Consider the following 25,827-nt stretch of genomic DNA (forward strand, 5'->3'; position numbering starts at 1 on the left):
TGTGAAGGAGTGATCAACAAGGCTGCCGAACAGGTCCAGGGAGGTGATGCTTTCCTTCTATGTGGCACAAGTCAGGCCACAGTTGGAGTGCTGCATCCAGTTTTGGGTGCCCCACTTGAAGAGGAATGCGGAGAATTTTGAGAAGGTTCAGAGGAGGGACACTCGTATGGTCAGAGGCCTGCAGGCAAGGCCCTATGAGGAGAAACTGAGGGACCTAGGTCTCTTCAGCTTTTGCAAGAGAAGCAGGGAATAGGAGATGCTCTATTTACTAGGGTACCCCTGCAGTAACTAGGAACAATGGCCACAGATTGATGGAGAGCAGATTTAGGTTGGACATTAGAAAGAACTTCTTCACAGTAAAGGTTGCCAGAATCTGGAATGGGTTTCCAAGGGAGGTGGTGCTCTCCTCCACCTTGGGGGTCTTCAAGGGAAGACTGGACAAGCATCTAGCTGGGGTCATTTGGCCCCAGTCCTCTTTCCTGCCTATGCAGGGGGTCAGACTTGATGACCTATTGATGTCCCTTCCAACCCTAATATCTATGAATCTATGAAAATAAAAACTTCCCATTGGGTGTGTTATATAAATCTACTGCTGGGGGGGAAAGGAGGTAGCCTGCAGTCTAGTTGCTCCTGCACTTCTCTGTGGCCACATTTTACCAGTATTTGCACTTTTTTGCTTCTCTCTGCTTTTGCGGAGGGTATAGGTGCATATGGTCTAGTCAATGCAAAACTCACAACGGAAGTAGGACTCAGCCCATAGGGCATTGTAGTATAAGGCAGGGGTGTGGCCAATGTATCTGGCCCCACGGCCAGATTAGTTGTACAGGGCTGGTCCCCGGGCTGGATCAGGCCCACGGATCCCCAAGCACTTCCCCTGTCATCCCCTCTGCACGCCAGATCTAGCACACATGGCATCTGCTCTAGGGCTGTGCTGCAAATAGCCGGAGTGGGTCTCTGCCCATGTGGCATCGTTATGGACTGGCCTAGGTGGGCACCACATACAGTGCAGTTGCTGAACTGGCCGGAGTGGGTGCTGCGTGCAAGCGGATCTAGCGTGCAGTGCACCTGCCAGGCCCTGTGTCCAGGGCTGGTCTGGCACATATTGCACTCAGGTCAACTCTTGAGACCCAGGGGCAGTACTGGGCCCTGGATGACAATGTTCATGGGCCAGATCTGGCCCTCAAGCATATCTTGACACCCTTGGTCTAAGGCAATTGTGAATATAAAATTGTAAGATTTCTAGAGTTCTTAGACTGTGAAAAGCAACCTTCTAGAACAGTTTAGTGTGATGGAATTAATATCACTCAGGAAAACAACTGTTTATTCAAGCAAATTTTTCCTTTATTTTTTAATTAGGTTCCAGAAATTGTAGTAGTGCAAACACTCAGTATAAAAGTTGCAATAAGAAATTTACATTCACATTTAACATTTCAGTCCATTCACTTTGTAACATAAAAAATAGGACAAATATTCAATTGCTCTTCTCAATTTAACAATCCTGAAAAAGACTGGAAGATTCTCTACAATATTCTATTTACATAAAAATAGACCCGTATTATTTATGCAAATCTATCATTAGAAGTTACCCAGTGTTAAGTTATTGTATTTGTACTGTATGTATTTATATATAGTGTATATGTGCGTGTGTGTAGATATATAAAATATTTCCTTTAAGCATCAGTGGGCTACAGTAGATTGAAAAAATGACATCTTCACCCACTAGTGTGTTCCTTAAAGCTATGAAGATTCATACTGTTTACCTACATAGATGGTCCATAACAACACAGTAGGCCTCATCCTGTTCCCTTTGAAGTCAATGGTTAACTCTTTCTCCCCCACTTTGACATTAGTGGGAGAGTAACTGGTCCCATAATATTAAACCTGATCCAAAGCTGACTGGAGTCAATGCTTTCATCAACTTCAATGGGTTTTAAATCAGGCTTATGAAGATCTTCTATAAGCTCTTTATACCAACAAAACTGAGGGAAATGTTAGTTTGCTTTGTACTGTATATGGTGATAAAGAACACATTTTAAATAACTTGTATTGTGCAAACAAGTTGGAAAGAATATACAATTAATTGCAAGCTTCTTGTAGTGCAGGTTAAACAGCAGATAGGATTATTTCTACTGAATGCCTTTGTAAATTACTGAATGAATACAATTACTGCTTACTTAAATCTCCTCTTTAATAATGCATGCAGTGCATTGAAGCATGTGTTATCATATATATCTGAATATATAAAGCAGAATTACTTTATACTAGGCTCTTTCTCCTCTTAGAATTTCTCTTCTTATTGATAAGTTTAAATGTCTTTGGGACACCCTTAAGCATTTCATGGAGCTTCAATGGATAAAAAAGTTGACTATCATTTCATGAGAGGAAGATTTTGATTGTAGAGCTAGACACATTGTATTTTCTGCTTTCTACCCGTTTGGTATTGGACCTTTCATTAGTAGAAAGCAAAAACACAGGAGGTAGAGAGCAGGCAGCGTACATCCTTTGTACTCTTCTCAAGTTAGACCATCAAAGAAACCCTTTAGAATGTCTTATGGGCCATCTAGACCAGTCATGAAAAATGAGGTCCTAGAAAACACAAAAAATCTCTTGAGGGCAACACAAGGAGTAACTAACATTAAAGTGCCAGTTGGACGCTGGTACAGTGAAAAAATCCTGACCTCTAGGAAATCATCAGAACTCCAGTTGGACTTGAATTTCATCCCTTTTGCAGTTTCTCTGCAGCATAATTTATTCTTTAAACATGTCTAGGATATTCAAAACAATCTGGGAAGCATACAGAGGATTTATGCTTAAAATATTAAAAATTGTGTGCTGCATCCCGCAGAATATAACTATATTTTATACTGCATACCTTATCTTCAATATTATGTTTACTTTAGATTGCATTTTTGCTTCACACCTCACCTTCAAAATCAGAGGCCCCATTCAAAATCCTGACCCAACTGAAGCCAGCAACAAAACTTCCAGTAGCCTTGGTTGGGCCAGTATTTAAACTGGGGGCTTTAATTAAGTCACTGGAATTGAAATCAGTATTAATATTCTTTTTATATAAAAGGAAATTCCAAATTGACAATCCATGCAAGCTAAATTACAGGCAAAAGTGAAATTCAACAAAGGTGCCTAGCAACAACACGTGTCTAACTAATAGGAAATGTGTTTGAGAGTCCCACAAATGTCTCTCTTCATAAAGCAGCAATCTTTCCCTAAAGAATGGACCGTAAGAGAAATCTTACTGTCCTTACTCATGTAAATATTGTCAATAACTTTAACAGGACTATTTGTGTGCATAAGTGAGGAGAATTTGGCTCTTTTCAGGCATTCAACAAATAGACTTTGATTTTAAGAAACTGGAATGAATATGGCATGTAATGAAAATCAGTAATAATTTAAACTGAAAAGTTTAAAGGGCATCTTCACAGACTGTAAAATCAGGTAGAAGACCTGCAAGTCTACAGTATTTAAAAAAACATGTTTTAAATACTATTCTATTATTTCAATTGAAATATTATACAATTTTTCTGAAAAATACAAATATGTACATTGTTGTAAATGCTTAATAGTGAGACTCAATCCTAATAAGAAGCAAAATGATTCGTCCTAATAGACATGTGGTGCAAAAGCAGCATTACTATATATTGGTTTGCTTAATAGCCCCAAATGCTGCTTCCAAAAGGAGTACACATGGGTACACCTTCCATGTGTATGGGCACAGAACCCAATGGTGGATCAAAGGTGTAAATGCATCAACAGATATCTCCTGATTGCAGCACAGATTATCCTGCTACAGATATTGGCCCCAAATACTGGACTTTAGAAAGGTATGCATATATATTTAATGGGACAGTGACTTATTTTCAAAATTGCATGTGAAATTTCAGGTCACAATTACCTGAATTCCAGGTCCAATTTGGTCATTTGCACATCAATACCTTATGGAAAAGACCTATTTGAAAGCATACATTAACTGTTACGATCTAATGCAGGGATGGGCCATTATTTGGGCCCAAAGGTCACTTACGGAATTTTGGTGAGCTGTTGTGGGCTGGGTTAACCTGACATTCTTCTATGACCCGTGCCAGGTCAGTACCCCTCACCTCCAATATCTCATCAAAACTAAGTGACTCTGCTTTGTGCTCAGCTAGGTGGATGGGATCAGGCTGCAGGCAGGCAGGGAACAGCATTCAAGAGGGGGATGGGCTGGTGGGGCTGAGGCTGCAATTTGGATTGTGGGGCCATGACAGTGAAGGGACAAGGCCCAAGGCACTTCCCACACACCCCTGAGATGGCTATGAGTTCCACTGGTGGGGCTGTACAGGGAGCAGATCACAGCTCTGCCCCAGCCCTCAGCCCTGCGCTGGCACTGCCCTGTGATCCTGGCCCCACCCACCTGTCCTCCTCCTGGACGCCACTCCCCATCCGCTGTCACCCCTATTACATCCACCCAGCTGCATGTCCTGCCCACATGAGTCCCACTGCTGGCAATGGGTGTGAGGCAGTTGGGTCGAGGTGCCTAGGCAGTGGGTTGGGGCTAGTGGCAGTGGCAGCCAGAAGGAGCTGCCACTGCTGGGGCTGCTGGGAAGCGAGTCTGGCCATTATTGCTGCCCCAGCCCTGCTGCATACTAGGGGGTAGCATAACCAGCTGCACATGCCACAGCCTGGGCTTCCCCCCCTGTGCCTGGGCCAGGTGGGGCCAAAAGACCTGCTGCAAATTGAACAAAATCCCTTGGTGGACCAGATCTGGCCCACAAGCCATATTTTGCCCACTCCTTATCTAATGCAATCCTGTAATGATCCCAGTTAGCTAAATCACCCTAACTCTGACCCCAAATGAAGGAAGGTTAAAGCTGGAGAGGCTCTGCTAAATTTCATTAAAAATTTAATCCCTATTACGGGTTCAATGTTGTTTCAAAATTTTATAGAAAGGTATTCTCCATTGAATTCTGTTTTTAACTTCTAAGGAAGTGTATTGGTTTTACCCCTCCCAGAGTTTTATAACTCTTTCCCATTTCAAGTTTTATAAGTCTTTGCCTGGCTGCACTGATGCACAGGAGATAACTCAACATTAACATGTTTAAACTACTACAAAATCATTTTAGGAAGCATTTCCTCACAACTGACCTAACTACAGGAAGAGTAGGACAAGCTGCCTAAGAAACTTGTGGAATTTTATTCAGTGGAGGTTCACAAAAAAACATTGGATTAGCATCTATCTGGGACATTTTAGGAATAACCAGCCCTGCATCCATTCAGGAAGATTGGACTAAATGACCTGTGAGAGCCCATTAGACTCTGCAATTCTTTCATTTACATATGATTAATCCAAATTTGTACACAGAAATGCCAGCGTGCACAGATGCAAATTAGGCAGTTGGTTTAGAATCACACTTATTTTTCCAAATCAAGCCTTATATAAATCAACATTGCTATAAAAGTAAAAGCAAGAATACCATTGGGAGAAGGATTTTTATTGTGGCGATTTTGTTAAACACAAAGAAATTCTTTGTGATAACACACACACAGTTCACCTTAAATTGAACTACATTTAAATCGGAACATGTTGATGTATCACTTGATTCCACTTTAAAGTAATAGGAAGAAACCCCCCAAGCCACCCAAATTCTAAAGAGCCAGTTAAAAGAGCTTAAAATGCTTTCAGTCTGTTAACTCCAATCTCTAGTTTTTTTGTTAACTGCTCCTAGCTTTGACACATCTAGGATACAAGCAGCATGCCAGGCACTTGAGCAATAAGACACAACAGTGTGCAGCATTGCTGTATTTAATGCACACCTTGGCATTGGCCTACTCTACGATGACAGTTTTTAGCAGTTCTAACACCTTTAGCCTAGCATGGATACAGCTATAGTGGTGCTAGCAAGAGATAGGAGTTCGGTGTAGTCTGTGAACAGACATTTTACCTATGTGTTTTCTCAACCTGTTCTGCACAGTAAGGCCAGATTTTCAAAAGTTGCTCAGCTACCCTTTTTAGGCACCAAACTCAGGAGCCAGATTTTAGGAACAGTTAACCTGACATGCTGGAAACTCTGTCCCCCTGTTTGGACTTCCTCAGTGGGAGCTGTATACTATTTAAAAGATTGACCCACAAATCTAGTATTAGTGCAGCTGTGCTGGTGCTGGACGAAGCTGGGGATGAAAGTGACAAAAATGCTCCATACAGATGCCACCCTTGGAGCTTGCTTCTCCATTCTCTCCTACCAGTATGACTTGGCTTCATTGGAGCCATGGTGGGCTAAATCTGGAGTAACAGGTCAGAGAAGCAGTCCCCTAAAGCACGTGGTAAGGCACAAGAAAAGCCAAAAGCCTCCAGCCAGCATGTTGGCTCTGCACATGAGCTAGTGCTAATCTATCATCTAAAATGCTTTATTGTTATAAAACAGGCATTGAAAGAAGAAAATAGCATTCCAAAGTATTTTTTTAAAATTCTTAAGACAATTCAAAAACAGTTCATTGAGAGATGTTATACATTACCATGAACTGTAAACAAGCTTTAAAATTTAGGACCTGATTCAGCCAAGCACTGGAATAATAACAACTTTAAGCACATGCTTTATTCCTATTGATATGAAGTGTGCACTTGAGTAGGATGCTGACTTAGGGCATTAGAACCTGATCCAGTGCCACTGAACCCACTGCGAGTATTGTCATTGGTTTCTAAAGGAGCAGGATCCAGCCTTACTGCTCTTCCCTCCACTGATCACTGACTGCAGATTTTTCATCCCTTTCTCTAGTTGGCCACACTCTGCTTTCTGCTTATGACTGTCCTGCTTCAAAGCACCCATTTGCTCCATTGGCTTACATGTGCTGTTTGACATTTCAAAATGGAAATACTGGCCAATAGGCAGATCCTGTTTACATGTGCTCTTATTTCTTAGTTTTGTTTTTGAAAACAAAACAAAGTAGACAGAAACTAGGACCATGATGGGGCTGAATGGGCAGCCATGATGGGTGAATGCATGTCCAAAAGCTGGGCAAGGAAGGGAACAAAAAAGGAGAGGAACCGGCGAGGAAAGAAATAGAAGAATGTCAGGCTGAAGGGTGGAGAGGTTGAGGCATAGTTCAAGTTGTCATCATAATAATTACATCACATTTGCAATTAAGCATCCACTGAATTTGAGATGAATATCATATTTCCATGATTAACTATCAAATTATGTGAAGCCAATATTACAATATATAGATTTGTGATTAAAAGTACTTGAGGTATGAAGTAAGGATCAATGTTTTCATTTATGATGACAAGGTTACTTGTAGAAAGAGTCATGTTAATTAATCATGCAGCCATGTGACCAATTCAGTCAAATAAGTTTTAAGTACTATTACTATACTAAATATAAACCTACAAAATATAAAAAGTTCATGTTAACCACAGAACAAGTCCTGCACATGACATAGAGCACATGTGCACTTTTCCCCAAAGCCACCAACCTCAGTGCCATGCTGTGGTTAGTGATCTCACATTATATTATTGACTTATTATATAGCAGTTGTTTAAATAATTCATCAAATACTACCTAGCTACAAGACAAGATAGTACAGCTTCAAAAATGATGCATGCTTGTTATTTTTCTTGTTAACTGTAAAACCAGTATCTTTAGGATTCATGTTTTCATAGGAGATTATAGAGAAATTATTCAAAAGCCATTTTTCCTATGTAAGAGACCAGATTAAATTCCTCTGAAGCATAAGCTCCAATCAACTGGAGCATTAAATTCTGCTCTATTCTACCAGTGTACTGATATCATAATCTACCTTTGGTTTTGGTACACTGTAAATCAATGGAGGCTGTGTCATTAACTTCAACGGGAGCAGGACTGGTACTTTATAGGGGAGATTCAAGAGGGGGAAAAAAAGAAAAAACAAAGAGCCAAGTTTATTTTTTTATAACAATTCTATTCAGTACTTTGTCTGGAACTATAGTTCATTCTGGAACAACATGAGTCAAAATAAGGCCATAGAATTATTTTTTATATATAGAAAGATGATATTTGAATTGTGTACTTTTCAGATACAATAACTTATTACCACATAAAAATACAATCTGGGTAACATCAATGGACCAAATTTGCCTCCTATACCTTCAGTAGTGTTGCACCTGCATACAGCAATGATGAATTAGACACCTGGTCTTTCTCCCTGATGCCTCTCATAATCCAAACGTGTCATCAAACGGTACCCATTGAATGCCAGATGTTATACTGTTATAACCTAGTATATCCGTTCACTTTTTATATTACAGCATGTGGAATTTATTGCTTCTAAGGACCAAAAGGTACCATATAAAGATAGCATAGATGTTGATAGCACATTTCATATATCGCATTATGGGCCTAGAAACACTGAGGTTGGCAAACCATGATAAGTATATTATAGATTTGCTTCTTTTGCTTTTTTATATTTTGATTTTGCTTTGCTGAACGCACATGCAACTAGTGGATTAAACTGTGTCAAAAGTGATATGTCAAAAACATTTAGGAAAACTTACTGTTTTGTTTTACTGAAGTCAGGCATGAGTGGCATGCAGTAGATTGCAAGGAAAAGTGAAAGGACGTCCATTTCCAAAGGGTTTATAATCTTCATGCACATGTAAAACTTCTGTTACAAAAATCATTGACATTTGTTAAAAGTGTGCCTTTTTGCATTTTTATACAAGTGTACATGCAATAACCTGTCATAGCTAAAACTATTTACAAAATTTCATACAATACATATTTTAAAGTGAATAATACATGAAAGGCCAATGTTTTTAACACTGTACAAGATTAAAAATAAATAAGGCATTATAATACAGTTTTATCACAAATTAAAAAAATGTTGCTTTTCACTGCAATACAAAACTCTAACTTGAAAGAACATTATGGCTAAATAGTCCTCCTGTTTAGACAGGAAATATACAGAATTTGGACTTGCTGATGACTGAATTAATGGTTTGTTTCAGCTACAAAGCAGATAATCAAATGAATGAAAACGATTCATGTTGACTACTTGTTAATATACTCATATCAAGAGCACAGAAATGGCACAGGGCATATATTGTTTTCTGACAATGTTTCCCAAGTATTTTCTTTGCATTGTAATTGCATTACAGGGGAAAATGAGAAAGACATTCAGGCCTGTAATCTTTTCTCAGTTACTGTGTTGTACAGAGAGAGCAACTTTAGTAATGGCATTGGAAATTAACACCAGTATTTAATTAGAAATTAAAACCAAAAGTGGAATCTGGAACCCATAGGCCCAACTCTCGAATGCCAGCCCCTCAGACTCTTGTTGATTTCAATGGGGGCCCATAAAGAACACATGCTTGGACCTAATGAGTTGAAACTTTAGGCTCTCTCAAAAATCTCACCTGGAGAAAGCAGAGTTAACTAATATGTATGTGTTTCAGGTGACAGCAATGTAATGTCAATGCTCACAGATGAAAATACCTACAAAGAAACAATTCACTTTACCTGCTGGGTAAAATTGCTTTCTAATCAATGCAAGTGTAACATGTTTGGAAATATCTAGCCAGTAGTTCAACTGAATGCCAGTTCATAATTTCAACGTTAGAATAAAAAACGGTTTAAAGATAAAGGTAGCATAGGAACATCTTGAATTAGGTCCCAAGAGAGAAAAGAAAGTCTGAAGACTTCTGATACTTATCTGCTTATATAAAGAATGAAAGACTTCAATTATTACTATTATCTTAAGAGAAAACGTGCAAACTGATGTGAAATATTGTGCTTGCTTCCCACAGACATTAAAGCCATCTTGCCAAAAGTGGAACCTCTTTAGAGAAAGGCTCATTCTGGTTCAACTGCTTCAAGCTGACAGCTACACAAGAATAAAATTAAAACACAGGAGATAATTCTGCCCACCATGTTCCTAGCTGAGCTCCCTTAATAGAAGGAGATACAGACATACAAAGGGCAGAATCGACCCCCTAGAAGTAGGGCTACAGCAAGATCACCCAGTGAAAAACCTCAGAGCTTGAATTGGAAAATAGTCAATGCATCAAATATATATTACTGCATGAGTAATAATGGACCTGACCCAAAGCCCATTAAAATCATTGTGAATCTTTGAAATTACTTCTAGTGGCTTTGGATTAAGCCAAACATTATCCACAGATGGCTGCCACAAAGAAATATAAAGAACAGTTTCTCAAGCTTGGCAAGTTTGCATTTGTTGATGTAACACAATTATTACTGTAATTTTCCCTGGATAGTGGTTGCTAAAGTTTTACAGGAGTAAAAGGGGGGAGAGGCAGAATATGCAAACTAAAAAAAAAAATGTACCTGGAGAAAGGTAAATGGGAAAAATAATCATTAATAAGAAGAAAGAGCAGAGAGGCAAAAACACAGTTTTCTTATACTGATAGTATGGTGGGTAGAACAGTACAGCCTGTTGTAATTGATGAAAACATTTTCTACTGTAATCTCACTGTCACATGCTCATAGCTTTTAAACTGTTTGCTTTAGAGCTGAAATCTTCCATGTTTCTCCACTGTGCATTCTTAAACTATGCAGCTGTGGGGAAAGGACACACTTCCTTATTATATAACAAACAAACAGAAACCAGAACAGAAAAAGCACGCTGTGTTCTATATGGCAAACACAACTGAATACTTGAAGCTTACATGGAAAGTGTCCTTGCTGAGGTCACATGCCTTTGATTATGGAGGAAAGCAGTAGCAATATATAACTGAAAGCTTCTAATCATGCTCGCTGTGTGGTGGCTAAAATGTTGGTAGGAACCTGTCCAGTAACATAACTTGGGGTGTGAGCAGGACTCCACCAGCCTTGGGTACCAGTTTAGAGAGGGCACCAGAATGGCAGCCCTCAGCCTGCACCATCGCAACTGCTGAGGCCATGACAACTGGAGCAGCCCCTGTGCGGAGAACTAAGCACTCACTCTCCTATTCCCCCCCATGATGCCAAAATTTCAAATGCTGTCCCTACAATTCCTACAATTTAAAAGAGCCTAAGAAATACTATATTTATATTATTCCTTGGTGCTCGTTCTATGATTGCAGTTCTGAAGTGTTACTACTATTCTAAAATAGCATCAATGCAATGATATAGTGTTTTACTTAGATATCAGTGAAATTATGCCTGGGCTTAATTTGACTCTCAACTGGATACTTTAACTCACAACTTTTGAACTGCCTGAATTTTTAACTGATGGAACTGCAAATAGATGCTATTTTCCATTTTGGTTAAAAGTTTAGCTTAATATATGATGGTAACACATGATATAAAACTTACAGAATAAGTAGTGTAACCAGGTTATCATGGCTTTTGGAGCTCTTCCCCTCCCTCCTCCAATATAAAAATTGGGAAATGTGAAGGTGTATTTTAAGAATATAATTGCAAAATTGCATGAAGTTAGTTTAGTGCTATGTAGTTACGTTAAAATGTATTCTCTCTAATTTGCGTGACCTAGGTCTTTAGATGGGCACCCTCACCACAGCATTTGAGCACTATACAAATATTACTGAACTTTTCCTAACACCGCCCTTGTGAAACAGAGGACCATTATTACAAATGGAGAAACACAGCAATTAAGTGCTTTGTGGAAGATCGCACAGGAAGTCCATGGCATAGCCAAGAACTAAATCACATTTCTTTCCAACTCAGTGTCTTAATTACATGACTAATTTTCCAATCTCTAAAATAAAAAATTTAGCTGACACACTGACTATTGCTACAAAAATTAGTCAAGTGAAGAACTATAAATTAGTGATGCACAATGGGCCGTTGTTTCGGCTACAAGGATTGGCTCCCATTCATTTAAATGTTCAGATTCTACTGTGATGAGGATAGATAAGTTGAATTTGCTATCATAAATGTCTGTAGTGGAAGAGTGATGAAACTGAAAACCCAATACTGTTCCCACTAAAAGAACCCCCTAGTGGCTTCAGTGGGACAATAAATGAATATAATGTCTGTATTACATAGCAGAAAAGGTGCAAATCAAGTACAACAGTTCTGTTCTTTAGCAAATTAAAAAAAACCCTCCAAAAACCTTTAACACCCCCCCCTAAGTTTTTGTCTCCATTCCAGAAAGCTTGAATGAGTATTTAACTTTTGCTTTTCCCCAATGGTGTTGTGACAGCAATCCATGTACCATGTGTGGCCTGGAACCCTCTCTAGTGGGATCTGTGGCTGCCTCATTTTTAATACAGAAGTGGATTTCACATGAGCTTGACTGAAGATGAAATATGGCACACTGAGGCACCTAGTCCCTGTGGGCTGTATCTCTATATTAAAACTAAGAGCAACTAAGGTGTGCTTTCTTTTCTGTAAATTAAAATCAACCCTTAAACTCCTTGTAAGTTATGAGAATGTTCCTCATCTCAGCGAAGTCTCATAATGCTTGCTTTCCAGAATCAGGTCTTGAAAAAAAATGTTTTTCTCTAATCATACAATTAGGAATAGTGAGCTTGGTGTAGGTATCAGGAAATAGTGGCATGCAATTATAAGGGGAAAAAAAAGTATGTTGGCAAACATACAAATATAACAATACTAACAACAACATATTTGCAACGGATACAGGCCAGCCCTTTGAGCAATTCAAAACGGCAGACCCAAATCCCTTGTTCTGAGCAACACAATTTATGCTTTTAGTGAAAAAATGGTAAGAACAGTGTTCCACTGTTCCTGTCTTCAATAAAATTGGCAGTGTGCATAAAGCAGGAAAGACTGTTTCTGTATTGAATAAGCATATTGCTGTGCTCACAGGACGGCACCTCTGTCTCACATAGGATCAAAGGTTCCATGCAGTATTTTAGCTACATTTTTTTGTCTTTTAACAGATAGAACACTTGTTAGTATCCTGTCAAACTCCTAAGCTCTGATTTCTTCATACCATTGCATTGGAATTTTAAAACAACCCATTCAAAGCTACTGGAATATGCAATAAACATTTAAAAAAGCATCAGTTTTGCAGTTGGCTTAGTCCAGCTTTCAGTTACCAATTGTCTTACTGGTTCTTATCGACTTATTTCAAGCACTGTGAGTAAGGTTTCCATAATTCTTGCTATAGCCCCAGATAATTTTCAACTACGCAACTTCCTGTTCCTATAAGCAGCTTTACTACCTCACACCCAATAGTGCTGGCTATAATACTAGAGAAACCTTTTTGTTATGCCATTGCAGGTGGATGTGTAAATAAATACATATTTTATATATATCTATATCTATCTGTGGGGGTGTGTGCGGGTGTGTGTGTGTGTGTGTGTGTGTGTATATATATATATATATATATATATATATATATGTGTGTGTGTGTGTGTGTGTGTGTGTGTGTGTGTGTGTATAAGCACACACATACAGTGCCACTTTTACTTTTTGTAGTTATATCATTCACCTTTAAAAATGCCAAGAAAATATTCCTTATATCCAGAAAATCAATATTTGACTTAACCTAACAAAGTTGCTAGCCCTTATTTGTTCCATTCCAAGAGTTCATTTATGCAGTTCCCAAGTTCTCTTTGGTTGGGTTGTAGTGATCCTTGGTTTATGCCATAGCCAACGACCTTTGATTTCCCGGTGAAAATTCAGGCAAATTCAGTTTACTGCAAATGGCACAACCAAATTTCCTTGCTCTATGCCTCTTTCACAGCTGGCACAGAAGGAAGGTAATGTAGTGTTTGATTTGTGTGGGCGGTTGGCGGCTGAAGTGTTCCAACCCCAGGTTTTACAGTAAAGCTAGTCGCTGAAGACACCGAGGGACAACTGGTGCCAAGTTTGGTTTGAATGTTTGCTTTCCCATAGTGGTAGGTTTTCCGTTCTAAGTTTAAAGACCGTGTTTGGGAATTGTCTCCATTGGCCTTTCCTTCAAGGAAATAGGTCAACATTTCACCTTTTCCTTTTACACTGACTTTTCCCCGGCATGCAAACTCATAACTACACCTCTTTAATATCCGCTGAACTTCCTCCGTCACCTGTGGGTAAAGAGAAACAGTGTTAGTTTTTGATGCTTTTATTCATTAGGTAGTCATAATATTACTATTGTTAAACACAAAAAAATATTTCTGACACTTTTACTACTTATGATGAAAGATGCTTTAGGGAATGAATAACTTGTTTTCAGTTTCACTTGGAACTTATTTGGGGAATAATAATAATTAATGATAGGCTTCAAGTAAGTATCAGATCTCGAGCCAGATAACTCCAATAGTTTCTGGGTGGTAATATTTGGAATAGAAATTTTTGTCTGTGGACACCAAATACAAAGCATGGATTAAAAGCTTCCAAAATTTCACTTGAGTCGTAAGGGCATTTTTGGAACAACATTTTTCCAGACCAATCTCTTGCAGAATAATAACAACATATTTATAGTTTCCTTAGTCCAGAAAGATTGTACAAAGCTATACAAGCAAGAGAAGATGTGACAGGATGCCAACTGTTGCAAATTCATACCCTGTACTTTCCTACCTAAGCAAAACTGTAGTGAAACCCAAAATAAAGAACTGTTTTTGGCAGCAGACTTGGACCCAAATCCATCCAACTGAATACACTACAGTAAGAATGTGAATGTGAAATCTGTCATTGTACTTGGATAAACGATCATTTGAGGATTTTGTGTCTTCATAGTAGTGCACCAGATAAAAGAAGAATAAGTACACACCAGGCATCTGAATCATCTTGAGAACAGTATTATCTTCATGAAAGCCTTAGAAGTAGCTTCTAAATAGCCTTAGAAGTACAACCATAGGACTGCTAACAATTAGGAGAAATTTCAAGCTTAAACAAGCATTATTGGTATGTACTCACCTGAATTTTACCTTGTACTCCAGTACTATCCATTCTACTGGCAACATTTACAGTATTCCCCCAAATATCATACTGTGGTCTCCTGGCCCCAATGACTCCTGCCACTACAGGACCAACATTTATACCTAAAAATTAGAGGAATAATTTTTTATTTTTCTGTTATTGTTTCAAACGCTACACCTTATGTGTATGATAAACAGTAACCCACTGTTCGCTATAACTACTAAAAAATTTTCCCCCAGACATAACACATATCATTACCATCATCATCTTGCATTTGAACCTAAGACAAGATTTCTTAAAAGCTTTAGAAACGAAACCACATCTGTCCTGCCACACCTGAAATTCAGCATCAGTTTATAAAAAAAAAAAAGAAAAAAAAAATCAGTTAAACCTATGGATTTCAATATTTTTGGTGAAATAAACCACCTCTGAGGTGAACTTAGTACAAGAGAGCAAAGTAACACTATTACAGTTCAGAGCAAGAGGTTAATGATCCTGATTGCTTCTTATGGACTCTTATTTTTCTTGTTAAGCTGTAGCCCTCCTCAGTGAGTGTTCATAAGACAGACACAGTCCCTGGGCTAGGAAACATCAGGAGCTGGGATAATAGGCAACAGGTCAAATTAAAAATCTGGATATCAGATTATGTAAATATTCTACAAGCAGAACACAAGCTCCATTAGAAGTGCTGGGGGTAGAGGAGAGCATGCAGAACTGGCACCTACATTTCCCCTTTGGAAGAACAATGACAGCTCCTACAGCTTTGGCTGGTTTTGTTAGGCTGGTGTGGAAGGAAGGAGAGGCTTTGCCTTCCTAAGGGTGTTCTACACAGCAGCTGGTGCTGACTCTCTCAGGCACTGTGCAAAGACCAGGGCTGTGGCTTCCCACAGTGAAGTTGGACAGATTAGGTGAGAGAATTCTTGTGCATGTCTAGCTTCAATGCGGTTCCAAGGACATTTTGCAGAAAAGCACTACACCAGGAAAGAAGGGGAAAAAATCCAGCTGATAAGAAGGGGGTGGGGGTAGGGGTGGCCAAGCCTGTAACATCTCCTTCTATCACAACTGATGATTCTCCTCTCCATTGCTAGAATCCTTACTTATGCTCCCACCCAGATTAAAAACTGACAACCGTTGGGTTAGGACACAAAAGGAGTGAGGATGGGGGAAGCTAGTCATGTTAGAAGATTTTACAGAGATGAGAACAACAAGGGAGGTACCAGTGGAGAAGATGTGGAAGATGGTACCTGTAGCAAGAAGGGAAATGGCTCTTGGGGGGTGAGGATCACATCGCTATTCTTCACATGGAGAACTGCATGCAAGTGTGTTTGTGTGGTGTAAGAAAGGACTGAAGGAGGGGTAGGGGACTTGATTTGTTGGAGGAAGCAGCAGCTGCACAAATCAGGTGGAAAGATTAGCTAAAAGCAAGAATACATATCATAACAACATAATAAATATTTTTAGAAGTCTTTACAAACTATTGCTACACTAGAGCTACATGGAAAACTGTTATCCTGTCCTAGGAATGCTTTTGAGATTTCACATTTTTTTCTCGTCTAAAATGGGATGTAATTAATTTAAATATTCATTGAGTAGGATTCTGAACCCAGTCCTCTCAGAGTCTCAGGTGAATGCCCCAACTACCAAGCCAGAGTCAGTCCTCCTATTAATTTCACACAATTGAACAGCTCTAAGAGGGGAGATCCCCACCTCAGTATAGCCAGTAGACTACTTAGCAGAGTACTCACCTGAGATGGGGAAGTACTGGTTTAAATTACTGATTGATCTCCAGAAACCGACTTTTGATCTTCCCCACCCCAATTTACTGTTTTAATCACTGAATTCTGTACTAACTGGATCATCCATTGTGCACATGTGTATGCTCACTCATGCTCTTTCTCTTGACCAGAAGTTCCACCCTGAGCCAGAGAAATGTTTTACAACGAATACTTTGTTGAAACTGATAGGTCCCCACAAAACAGTTTTGGATCTGAATAAATCAGGAGTTTCTCCTGAAATACCATTCTTGTGGAAGATCCCTACCCAGCTTTAATAATGCACCTACAATTATGTTCACAAATGCAAGAATGCACACAAGTGAAGAACAGCCAGCTCTGGAATAAAATGCACAGCAAGGTGAGCAGACACAGCTTGGCAGGAAATAAAGACTACCAGCATAAGCAGTTGAACCTGCAGGATTTTTAGTTAAACATTGGGTAAGAAACCAAATGGAACTGGACATTAGGACAGATGCCCTTAGTGATTAATATCTTCATTTTATTTTCTCCCACATATATGTTCAACAGCTACTAAAATTAATTGCAGTAGTTCCAATGTGTCAATGGTAAAAAGGCTCTTCACTGAGACCCTTCATGCTCCCAGTTTTACTGAAGAGCTGAGAACAGGCAATTCTTTAGTCTTAAACCTATGCACTATTGTGGAGAAAGTCAGCAAACAGAAGTGCTTTGCTTGTAAGCTAACTGTAGAAAGACTTACCGACTCGTAAGACAAACTCGTTGTAAGACTGATAGTTGATTTCATCAAGAACATCAAACATCTCTATTGCAAAATCTGCCAGTGTACTCAGGTGGGAATAAATTGATTTTTTAGCCTAGATGCAAAATAATGTTTTATATTAGATTTGCATAGTATTCAGAAGCTGATGAAACACTGCCATGAAGAACAAACAAAAAACCCAGAAGCCTTTGAACAGACTCTAAATGCTTTTGCTAAATATGAAATGGAACTTTTAGCTGTGTTTGGAAGGCAGGCACTGTCTTCCCAAGATCTGAACTCATTTCTTTTTTGAAACCAAAAACCTTGTGGAAAAGTGTTTTGCCAGCTAAAGGGCTATAGCTGTGTGGAAAGGATTATGATCCATCCAATTGCAAAACTGGATGTTCACATGAAAGATCTCTGCAGTTACTGCGCTTCTCTCCTTCTCTGGTTTTTGGGTCTTTTCTAGCTTTATGGTTCTGAGATCTGCTTATATCCTCTCTAACAACATTTCTGTTGAGCTTACTGGAGCCAGCTTGGCTCTATCCATTGCACAAGGGAGCTTCAACAGCTGGCAGGGAAGACTTGTGCTAGGTGAGCAGGGAGTTCACTCACTGTCCTCATGAGACATGACAGCACATGACAAACATATTTTGGGGGCTGTCCAGAGAGTCCCATGAAGAATCTCTGCCAGATTGCCAGCCCTTTAACTGACTTTACCGGTGACCAAAGAATTTTGCAGAAATAACAAAAAAAACCTATTTTTTCCTGTTTTTTTTAATAAGGTTGACAAGGAACATGAAGGTTAGCCCTGGGCCATTTCCCATTTTAATAAAGAGCAGCAGGCAAAGACCAAGCACCTGTCAGACTGTTCCACAGCTGCATCCCTCTTGCTCTCATCCCTCTCCCTGTTCTCCTCTTCAGTGTTAGGTTGGTCCTTTTTCCTAACCCCAACAAGAAAAGAAGGAGCTAGGTATAAAGAAATAAGGAAACTGGCTGTCTGCCAAGCTTCCAAGGCCAGAGAAAGAGCAATGAAGGTCCCCTTGTTAGAGTCTTCTCTTTTATTAAGTCGTTTGCCTTTCACCTGTTTTTTCTCAGTTTCTGATATATGGTGCCATTGTGTCAATTCTCCAGAACCATTTTCAGGATAAATGGCAACTACAAAATTTGTGTAGATTAGTGAATACTCGTTGTTTGTTTTCCAAATTCTCTTTGAACTGTATTAGCAAACTTCTAGCTTGCAGGAATAGATCCTAGCCCAGATGAATGAAAAACTGAAGAGTCACTCAAGCCAGACTCCCAATTATGACACCAGGAATCTTTAACAAGTCTTTAATATATATATACATATGCATACATACATACATACGTACATACATACATACACATACACACGCACACACACACATATAGTAAAAGCTGTGTTATCTGGCATCCAGGGGGGATGTGGAGTGCCTGTTAATCAAAACTGCTGGTTATCTGAGAGGCGTCTGTTCAGGTTGCTGCCCCTCCTGCTGCGTCTGGTACATCAGTGTGCTGGGTCACGGGAAGGGGGCTGCGCGCAGGCTGCTTTGCCCCGGGCTGTGGGACTCAGTGAAACCGAACGTGCCAAGGTGGGACTTCCGGTTTCGCTTTTGCCATGTCAATCAGCGTGCTGGTTAATAGAGCATGCCAGTTAGTAAAGTGCTGGACAGCACAGGTTTTACTGCACACAGACACACACACACACACACGAGCATATGTATAGGTATGCACACACGTATATACATACACACACACACACGTATATACACACGCATATACACACATATATATACACATGCATATACACACGCACACATATATATACACACGCATATACACACGCACGTATATATACACATATATATGCACACACATATACACACACGCATATATATACATACCCCCCACACACACACATACCTATACATACACACACACACACACACACACACACACACATATATAATCTTGATCTCTGTGGGTCTGGGAGACAAAATGTTGCCCAGATTTTGTGACTGACAAGCAATTTTGAAGATTAATTGTGTAGAGGGAGAAATGATCGCAGGAGTGACTGTCACAGGACATCTCTTTGAAACCATTGTGACACACATAATGAATTTTTACTACAATCAACTGCTGCAACAAAACCAGAGGTTCAAAATAATAGCAGGCAAATAAACAGGATGTAGGTAGCTAACTACCGGATTTAGAGGTGTTTAAATAGTCTCATTTGAGGTGACCACATCCACAATTTTGTACCCACAATCAATTTCAGGCACAAACAAAATGTCTGGCTGAACCAGATTTTCTGTTGTAACTGTGATCTGATTGGATAGCAGAGATGGAAAGAAGTATTATGTTCCTTTGATTCTCTCTTTGGTTCTGCTGTGGAATCAGCATAAGTGACAGCTACCTAGAGACTACATCAGCTAATAATAATCCTCAAAAGACTGTAGGTTAACGGGACTGCCATATTCCTTCCATATCTCCAGTATTAGACGATGGAAGAAGGAAGAGGAGTCATATAGAGAGCTGGACACCCAAAATCTCTCCCTTCTGATGCTCCATAGCAGGATATGTCCATCAGGGAAGGTTCAGGTAGTTACTATTCCCTTTTTTCATCTGAGCAGTAGAAAGGGACTAGAGAATAACTGAACTTCTAGCTGCCCAAAATGTTAGTCTTTAACATCTCTTGCTTCCCAGGCAGCTTGCTAAGGCTCTTGACAAAATGGAACATAAATTAAAATCTTCCAATAAGAAAATAATTCAAACAAGTCCCATAGTTTCAAAGAATGCCAAGGCCTTGCAAGGGAATTTATACAATATTTTTAACCATTTTACTAGTATAACCCTAATGAATATTTTCAGTACCAGGCTAATTCAGATGACCCCTCAGTTAGCAAACATAAAATGCATGAGATAAACACATTCACTTTTGGAACGTATGTTGCTAGAGTTACCCAATAACATACTTGTTTTTGGGATTCTAGTTCAAAGAGCATTTATGCCAGACATACTAGTATGCCTCAGCTTGTTTGCCCAAGATCACACTGATATAAAATTGAAGTGATCCCTTTTCTTTTGCCTGTCTCAGGACCCAAAGTAGAGTCAACCATTTTAACAGAAGCACATCTTTTAAAAAGACATTCTGATGCACGGATTTTGCACTGATACTATTTTAACAAAAAATGTACAGATTGGGGAAGGCAAAAAGGCATGAATGATAGAAACCTGCAATCACAGAGAACTGATTACATGGGGTATATTCCAAATTGATCCTATTATTTGTTTTAGATGTAGCCTTGGTTTTTAAAATTTTTTATTTATTTACTTAACAAGGTTAATTGTCTCTAAAAAGTTCATGGGCCACATACTGGCCCTTTTTTCTTGTGCTGTGCCCCCTGCCACCTCCCCCCACCCCCACCTCCACCTCCCTTTGTAGTGTTATTTTGCAAGTAAATTTTAGCTGACACAGATCATGGGAGGATTTTTATCAGCTTTGCCCATTTTTGTGAGCAAAAATGAATGCACCATGCTTTCTGATTTATAAGCTGTACTCTAGCCCTATGCTCCCATGGTGCAATTTATTGTGATAATTTTCCTAGATGATCCCCTTATCATAGGAGGTGATATAGGAACACCTGGGAAGGCAAAGTCCCTGCCCTTCACATGCTTACAAAGCACTCTTAAACAAGACTCAAAAAACAGGAAGCAAAAGTGAAGGGAAGAAGACTAGAGTATCAGCAATATATTTATGTGGTTATACAAGCTACCTATATACACAAAGGGATGATCAGAACTATGTCTGTAACCTGATGACTCTGAAATCATTTTCACTTTATTTCCTATTTAAATGCAGTGATATCTGGAAGGCCACGGTATGGTGAGGGCACAAGACTGGTAAGTTTTGATGGAAGTGGAATTGAAAAAAAAAAGCATTGTGCTTGTGCTTACTCCATGCCTGTGTGCTTTTTATTTTGTTTGGTTTTTTATTTTATTTTCATTGACATTCTGATTTGATAACATTTCCCATTTTATTTTTACTGGTGGAAATAAGTACACTACACACAGTAGTAAAGTATCAAATCCTAGGTCATTGCCAGGTGGGTAACTCCCAGAATATTATGCTAAACATATTTTAGTGTGCTGAGTTATGGTTTGGTGTTTAGATTTAAAAGAAAGGCAAATGGTTACAAAGAAATCAAATGAATGCTACATGCCTCTTTAATTTTGCACTGTTTTAGATATTCCATTGGAGATTGAATTAGGATCATTTGCTCAGAGTATAGCCCTTCAGTACTCATGAAGATCAACTCACCTTAGTTCCTGTAGTTGGTACAAGTCCTACAGCTGCCATATAAGTACTGCCAATTGTCTTGATCTTTTCTATGTCCTTATAACATTCTTTGTCCAAAAGCTTTGTTTAAAACACAAAACTGTTAAACATTACATAATATTTTAGACAAGAAACCAGTTATCAGATAACATGTGCACACTACAGTCGATTAAACCGACTCATTCTTTATAAACCCAGGATTGCTACAGTTCAAATCAGTGGCAACATTCCCAGTGAGTTCCACAGGAGCAGCAGCAGCCCCTAAATGATTGTTCAGTAATTTTTGCAGGCATAAAGCTGCAGATTGGAACCTTGGAAAGTCCCAATAGGCATCTAATTTCCATTGACATCGTAAGCCACTTTATTAGCACATTCAAACTAAGCTGAATTTCCACAGTCATCTATTGGAAGAAGCATGGTAGATCAGAGGAAAGAGTTTTGACCTTACCTCGTCAAAATCAGCAATAATTTCATTTAAGAGGCGTAAACACTCTACTCCCATGTTATTGCCATCCAGCTCGATGTAGAAATCATTGAAATTTGGAATGGAAGCAAACATCACTCCCACTTGTGAATATGACTGATAATAAAGATCCTGCAATTTTTGAATGATATAATTTTTTAAAATTAGAGATTAGCATAAATAGATGGTATTATTATGATCTCAATTTCAGTGCTGTGTAACATGAGAAATCAGTCCTCAAACAAAAGTCATCAAATAATCTTTCAAGCTACTAAATCAACTTAAATCAAATCAATTGACATTACTATTTATTTCCAGTAGAATGACATTTTACAGTGCTTAATAGACATTTAGTAGAAAATTAGAAAACCTAAATAACGTTAGAGTTCAATCTTCCTATTATTAAAGAGAAATTCTATTATGCTTTGTCAGACTCTGTCTTTTAAGTAATGGATGGATCATGTTTTTACCCTTGAGATGAACACTGCTTCATTCTTTTCTTTACTGGCAAGGAAGAAAGGAGCCCTAAATGCAGTAGAAAAAGTGTCTTTTGACACTATGGTGTGAAATTATTATGGTGGGGCAGAGTCCAAATTCAAGGAAAGTGTAAGCAATACTTGAGAGATGGCAGTTTGGAACATGTGAAGAAAGAAAAAGGAAACACTGTGCAAGTTCATTGCCCATTCTGTCCTCTGAAGGGGCACTGATGAAGCAATCATCTGAGGAAAGAAGCTGTTACTTAAGAAAGCTTATGCATTTGATTTAGTTAGTCTATATGGTGCAAACCTATCTGGCCTTCTCACTTCCCTAGATGTGTAACTGCAATCTTTGGCTGTTACAGTTTGGAGGCTATGTACACATTCAAATAATCTGGGAGAATTCTGCCAGGTTTATTCTCCTGGTAGAAAAACTTACACAGAGACATACATACAGACATTTAAACGAGGAGGCCCTGAAGAGTGGAGAGCTTGCAGTGCTGACAGTGTGCAGCCAGGGTGGGAGACCCTGTGCATACATCTCAGCTTGCTTTGCAGGCTCCCTTATTCTGCCTGAAAATAGATGGCAGCAGTGCATAGGGTAGCCCTAATTGACTGAGCAAGACTGCCCACAGTCAGCTTGTGTTTCCTTAAAGCACCATAATGTAAGGACAAGGAAGTGGGATTGTTTTGCTCCCAGCTGGAGCAGCAGAGAATAGCAAGCAACACAGTGTCTCCTGGGATGCAGGGGTGGGGTAGATGCTGGAGGACTATGGCTTCTTCCAGGAGAAGCCATAGCATGTACAGAAGTTTGCTCTCCTAGGAGAAATTCTCTTGGGAGTGATTTAACCCTGGTTGTTCCCACAGTATTTCTCTTTTGAAGTAGCTATTTTTACTCTAGGAGAAAAAGCCTGGGAGAGCAGAGACTCTCCTAGGAGAAACTGGGTGAATCTACATGAGGCACTTACTGCAGTTGCCTAATTAGCATAGCAGTAAAGCATCACCATCTACACAAGCGGTGCTATTAGGCTGGAGTAAACTAATTAACTCTACCATAGGATAGTACTGCCCAACACAAGTACTTTTCTACGGTGGAGTTATTTACTCTCTTGCAATGCACATTTAGATGGTGACCAGGGCTGGCTGGGGCATGAGGGTGCTACAGTGCTAGGCTGCCTGCCAGCTAGCTCTTCACTGTAGCACTCTCATGCCCCAGCCAGCCCCTCCACAGCACACTGAACCAGGCAGGAGCAGCTCTTGGCTGGCAGGCTGACCACCTTGGACCTTCTGCCAGTCAGGACTGCACTGTGCCAGCTCAACATCCTGTGGCCCTGGAGAACCGGAGAAGGTTAATTGGAAGTGCATGACTTTTTTCCACTATTTACTATTTAGAACCAGACTTGCTTCTGTGCAAAGTTGTAATAAATGCCAATCCTCTGACTTCACTGTAAAATAAATTTGGAATTTACATGTAAGCTCTGAACCATATTGATGCAGAACAACACATCATTCACTTGAAAATGCTTATTTTCAAGAAAGAATTTCAAGAAGGATTTTCTGAAACCCTTCAGAAAAGAAAAAGGGAAAAATTCCCAGACCTTATTTTCTAACATGACTTTTATCAGACCTATTTACTTTAATGTAAGTTTCAACATAGTGGTACCATTTTTTTAGTAGAAGTATTTATCATGACTTATACCATACAGGCTCACACAGAGAAATAATGCATATAATCATGTGTCTGTTTTTACCATGGGGCTTACCATATTCCTTGGGTTAGACATAAGAAAGTGTTGTGCAACATGAGCTGGCAACAGATTGAAGAGGATTCTTTTATTATCTAGCTTGACTCTTTCCATATCATCTCTCTCTTCTTCTGCCTAAGAGAGTTGGAAGAAAGAAAAGGCTTCAAAAAGCAATATTATAGAGAAGAATAAGGCTGGAAGGAACCTCAAGAGATTATTTAGTTCAGGCTTGTCCAACATGCAGCCCGCAGGCTGCCATGCGGCCTGGCAAGACATTTTCTGAGGCCCGAGGTGCTGCGATGGGAAATGAAATAAATACTGTTTACTTTCGTTCCCACCCCTTGTCCCTCCCCCAGCCCTTCAGCAGATTCCTAATGGCTCCTGAAGGGCTGGGGAAGGGACAAGGTTCCCACACGCACTGCGTCAGCATGACGTTGCTGACGTGGTGCATGTGGGAAGAGGAGTAGCCATGTGCCGCTCGGGATGGGATGAGCCCAGCCAGAGCAGCAGGGGCTCAGCTGCGCTTTCCCTCTACCTGTGCTGGTCAGTCCCGAGTGGCACATGGCTCCGCCGCCGCTTCTGCTGGCTGGTGCTGACCTGAAGCAGCATGCAGCTGAAGCCGGATTCCCAAGTGTTGCTGGGGATGGGAGGAGCTCAGCTGGGTTGGCACTGGCCAGCAGAAGCTGTGGTAGAGCCATGTGCTGCTCGGCACTGACCGGGGTAGGTAGAGGGAAAATGCAGCTCAGCCCCTGCTGCTTCAGCTGGGCTTGTCCCATCCCAAGCAGCACATAGCTCTACCACCACTTCTGCTGGCCGGTGCAGACCTGGCTGGGCTCCTTCCGTCCCCAGCAGCTCGTGGGAAGCTGGCTTCAGCTGCATGCTGCTCTGGATGGGATGGACCCAGCCGGGTCAGCACCGGCCAGGAAAAGTGGCATGCAGCTGAAGCTGGCTTCCCACATGCTGCTGGGGATGGGAGGAGCCCGGCCGGGTCTGCACCGGCCAACAGATTGGTATAACGTTACAAGCGTATGGCTGGGGAGGGGTCAGGTTCCCTAGATCTGAAACCTGATGTAGGCTATGGCACGGAGACTCACTCTGGAACAATGTGCTAATAAACTTATGTCTGTACCTGCCAGGAACTCAAGTAACAGGGGGTTGATACCTGGTAAGCTCATGTGAGTAAAGACTGCTTATTGCTTTCTGTGTGGCCTTCAAAATGTTTTTATCCTACTAAAATATGCCATACTTTGTGAGAGTCATTGTCTCTGTATGAGAAAGCAGAATCATAGCCACTGAACTAAATTCATTTTGACTTATTTAGTTGGCACCTTGGGCTTAGATTTTCAAAGCTGAGTCAAAAGGCCAACTTCCATTAAAATGAATGGGATTTAGAGGGCTCCAAATCTTTTATGACAACTTTGTAACATGCCTATCTATCCCTTTTTGCAAATCTCGGCCATAGTTTGGAAGCTCAGCCAAAGAACGTAAGAGC

The 25,827-nt window shown here is 40.0% G+C and overlaps 1 protein-coding gene across 1 annotated transcript in view; it reads right to left on the reverse strand.

The window, feature by feature from the left end:
• Window positions 1-1,317: 1,317 nt before the first annotated feature.
• ADCY1 (adenylate cyclase 1) overlaps window positions 1,318-25,827 on the reverse strand; it is a 278,084-nt gene continuing 253,574 nt past the window's right edge. The window contains exons 15-20 of the mRNA XM_059728633.1: window positions 24,354-24,470; window positions 22,100-22,246; window positions 21,634-21,732; window positions 17,292-17,406; window positions 14,796-14,920; window positions 1,318-13,963 (exon numbers count right to left, since the gene is read on the reverse strand). Coding sequence (XP_059584616.1) covers window positions 13,625-13,963; window positions 14,796-14,920; window positions 17,292-17,406; window positions 21,634-21,732; window positions 22,100-22,246; window positions 24,354-24,470 — 942 coding nt within the window. The 3' untranslated portion in view covers window positions 1,318-13,624. The remainder of the gene's footprint in view (window positions 13,964-14,795; window positions 14,921-17,291; window positions 17,407-21,633; window positions 21,733-22,099; window positions 22,247-24,353; window positions 24,471-25,827) is intronic.

This window comes from Alligator mississippiensis, chromosome 5 (assembly GCF_030867095.1).
Source record: "Alligator mississippiensis isolate rAllMis1 chromosome 5, rAllMis1, whole genome shotgun sequence".
Taxonomy (NCBI): domain Eukaryota; kingdom Metazoa; phylum Chordata; order Crocodylia; family Alligatoridae; genus Alligator; species Alligator mississippiensis.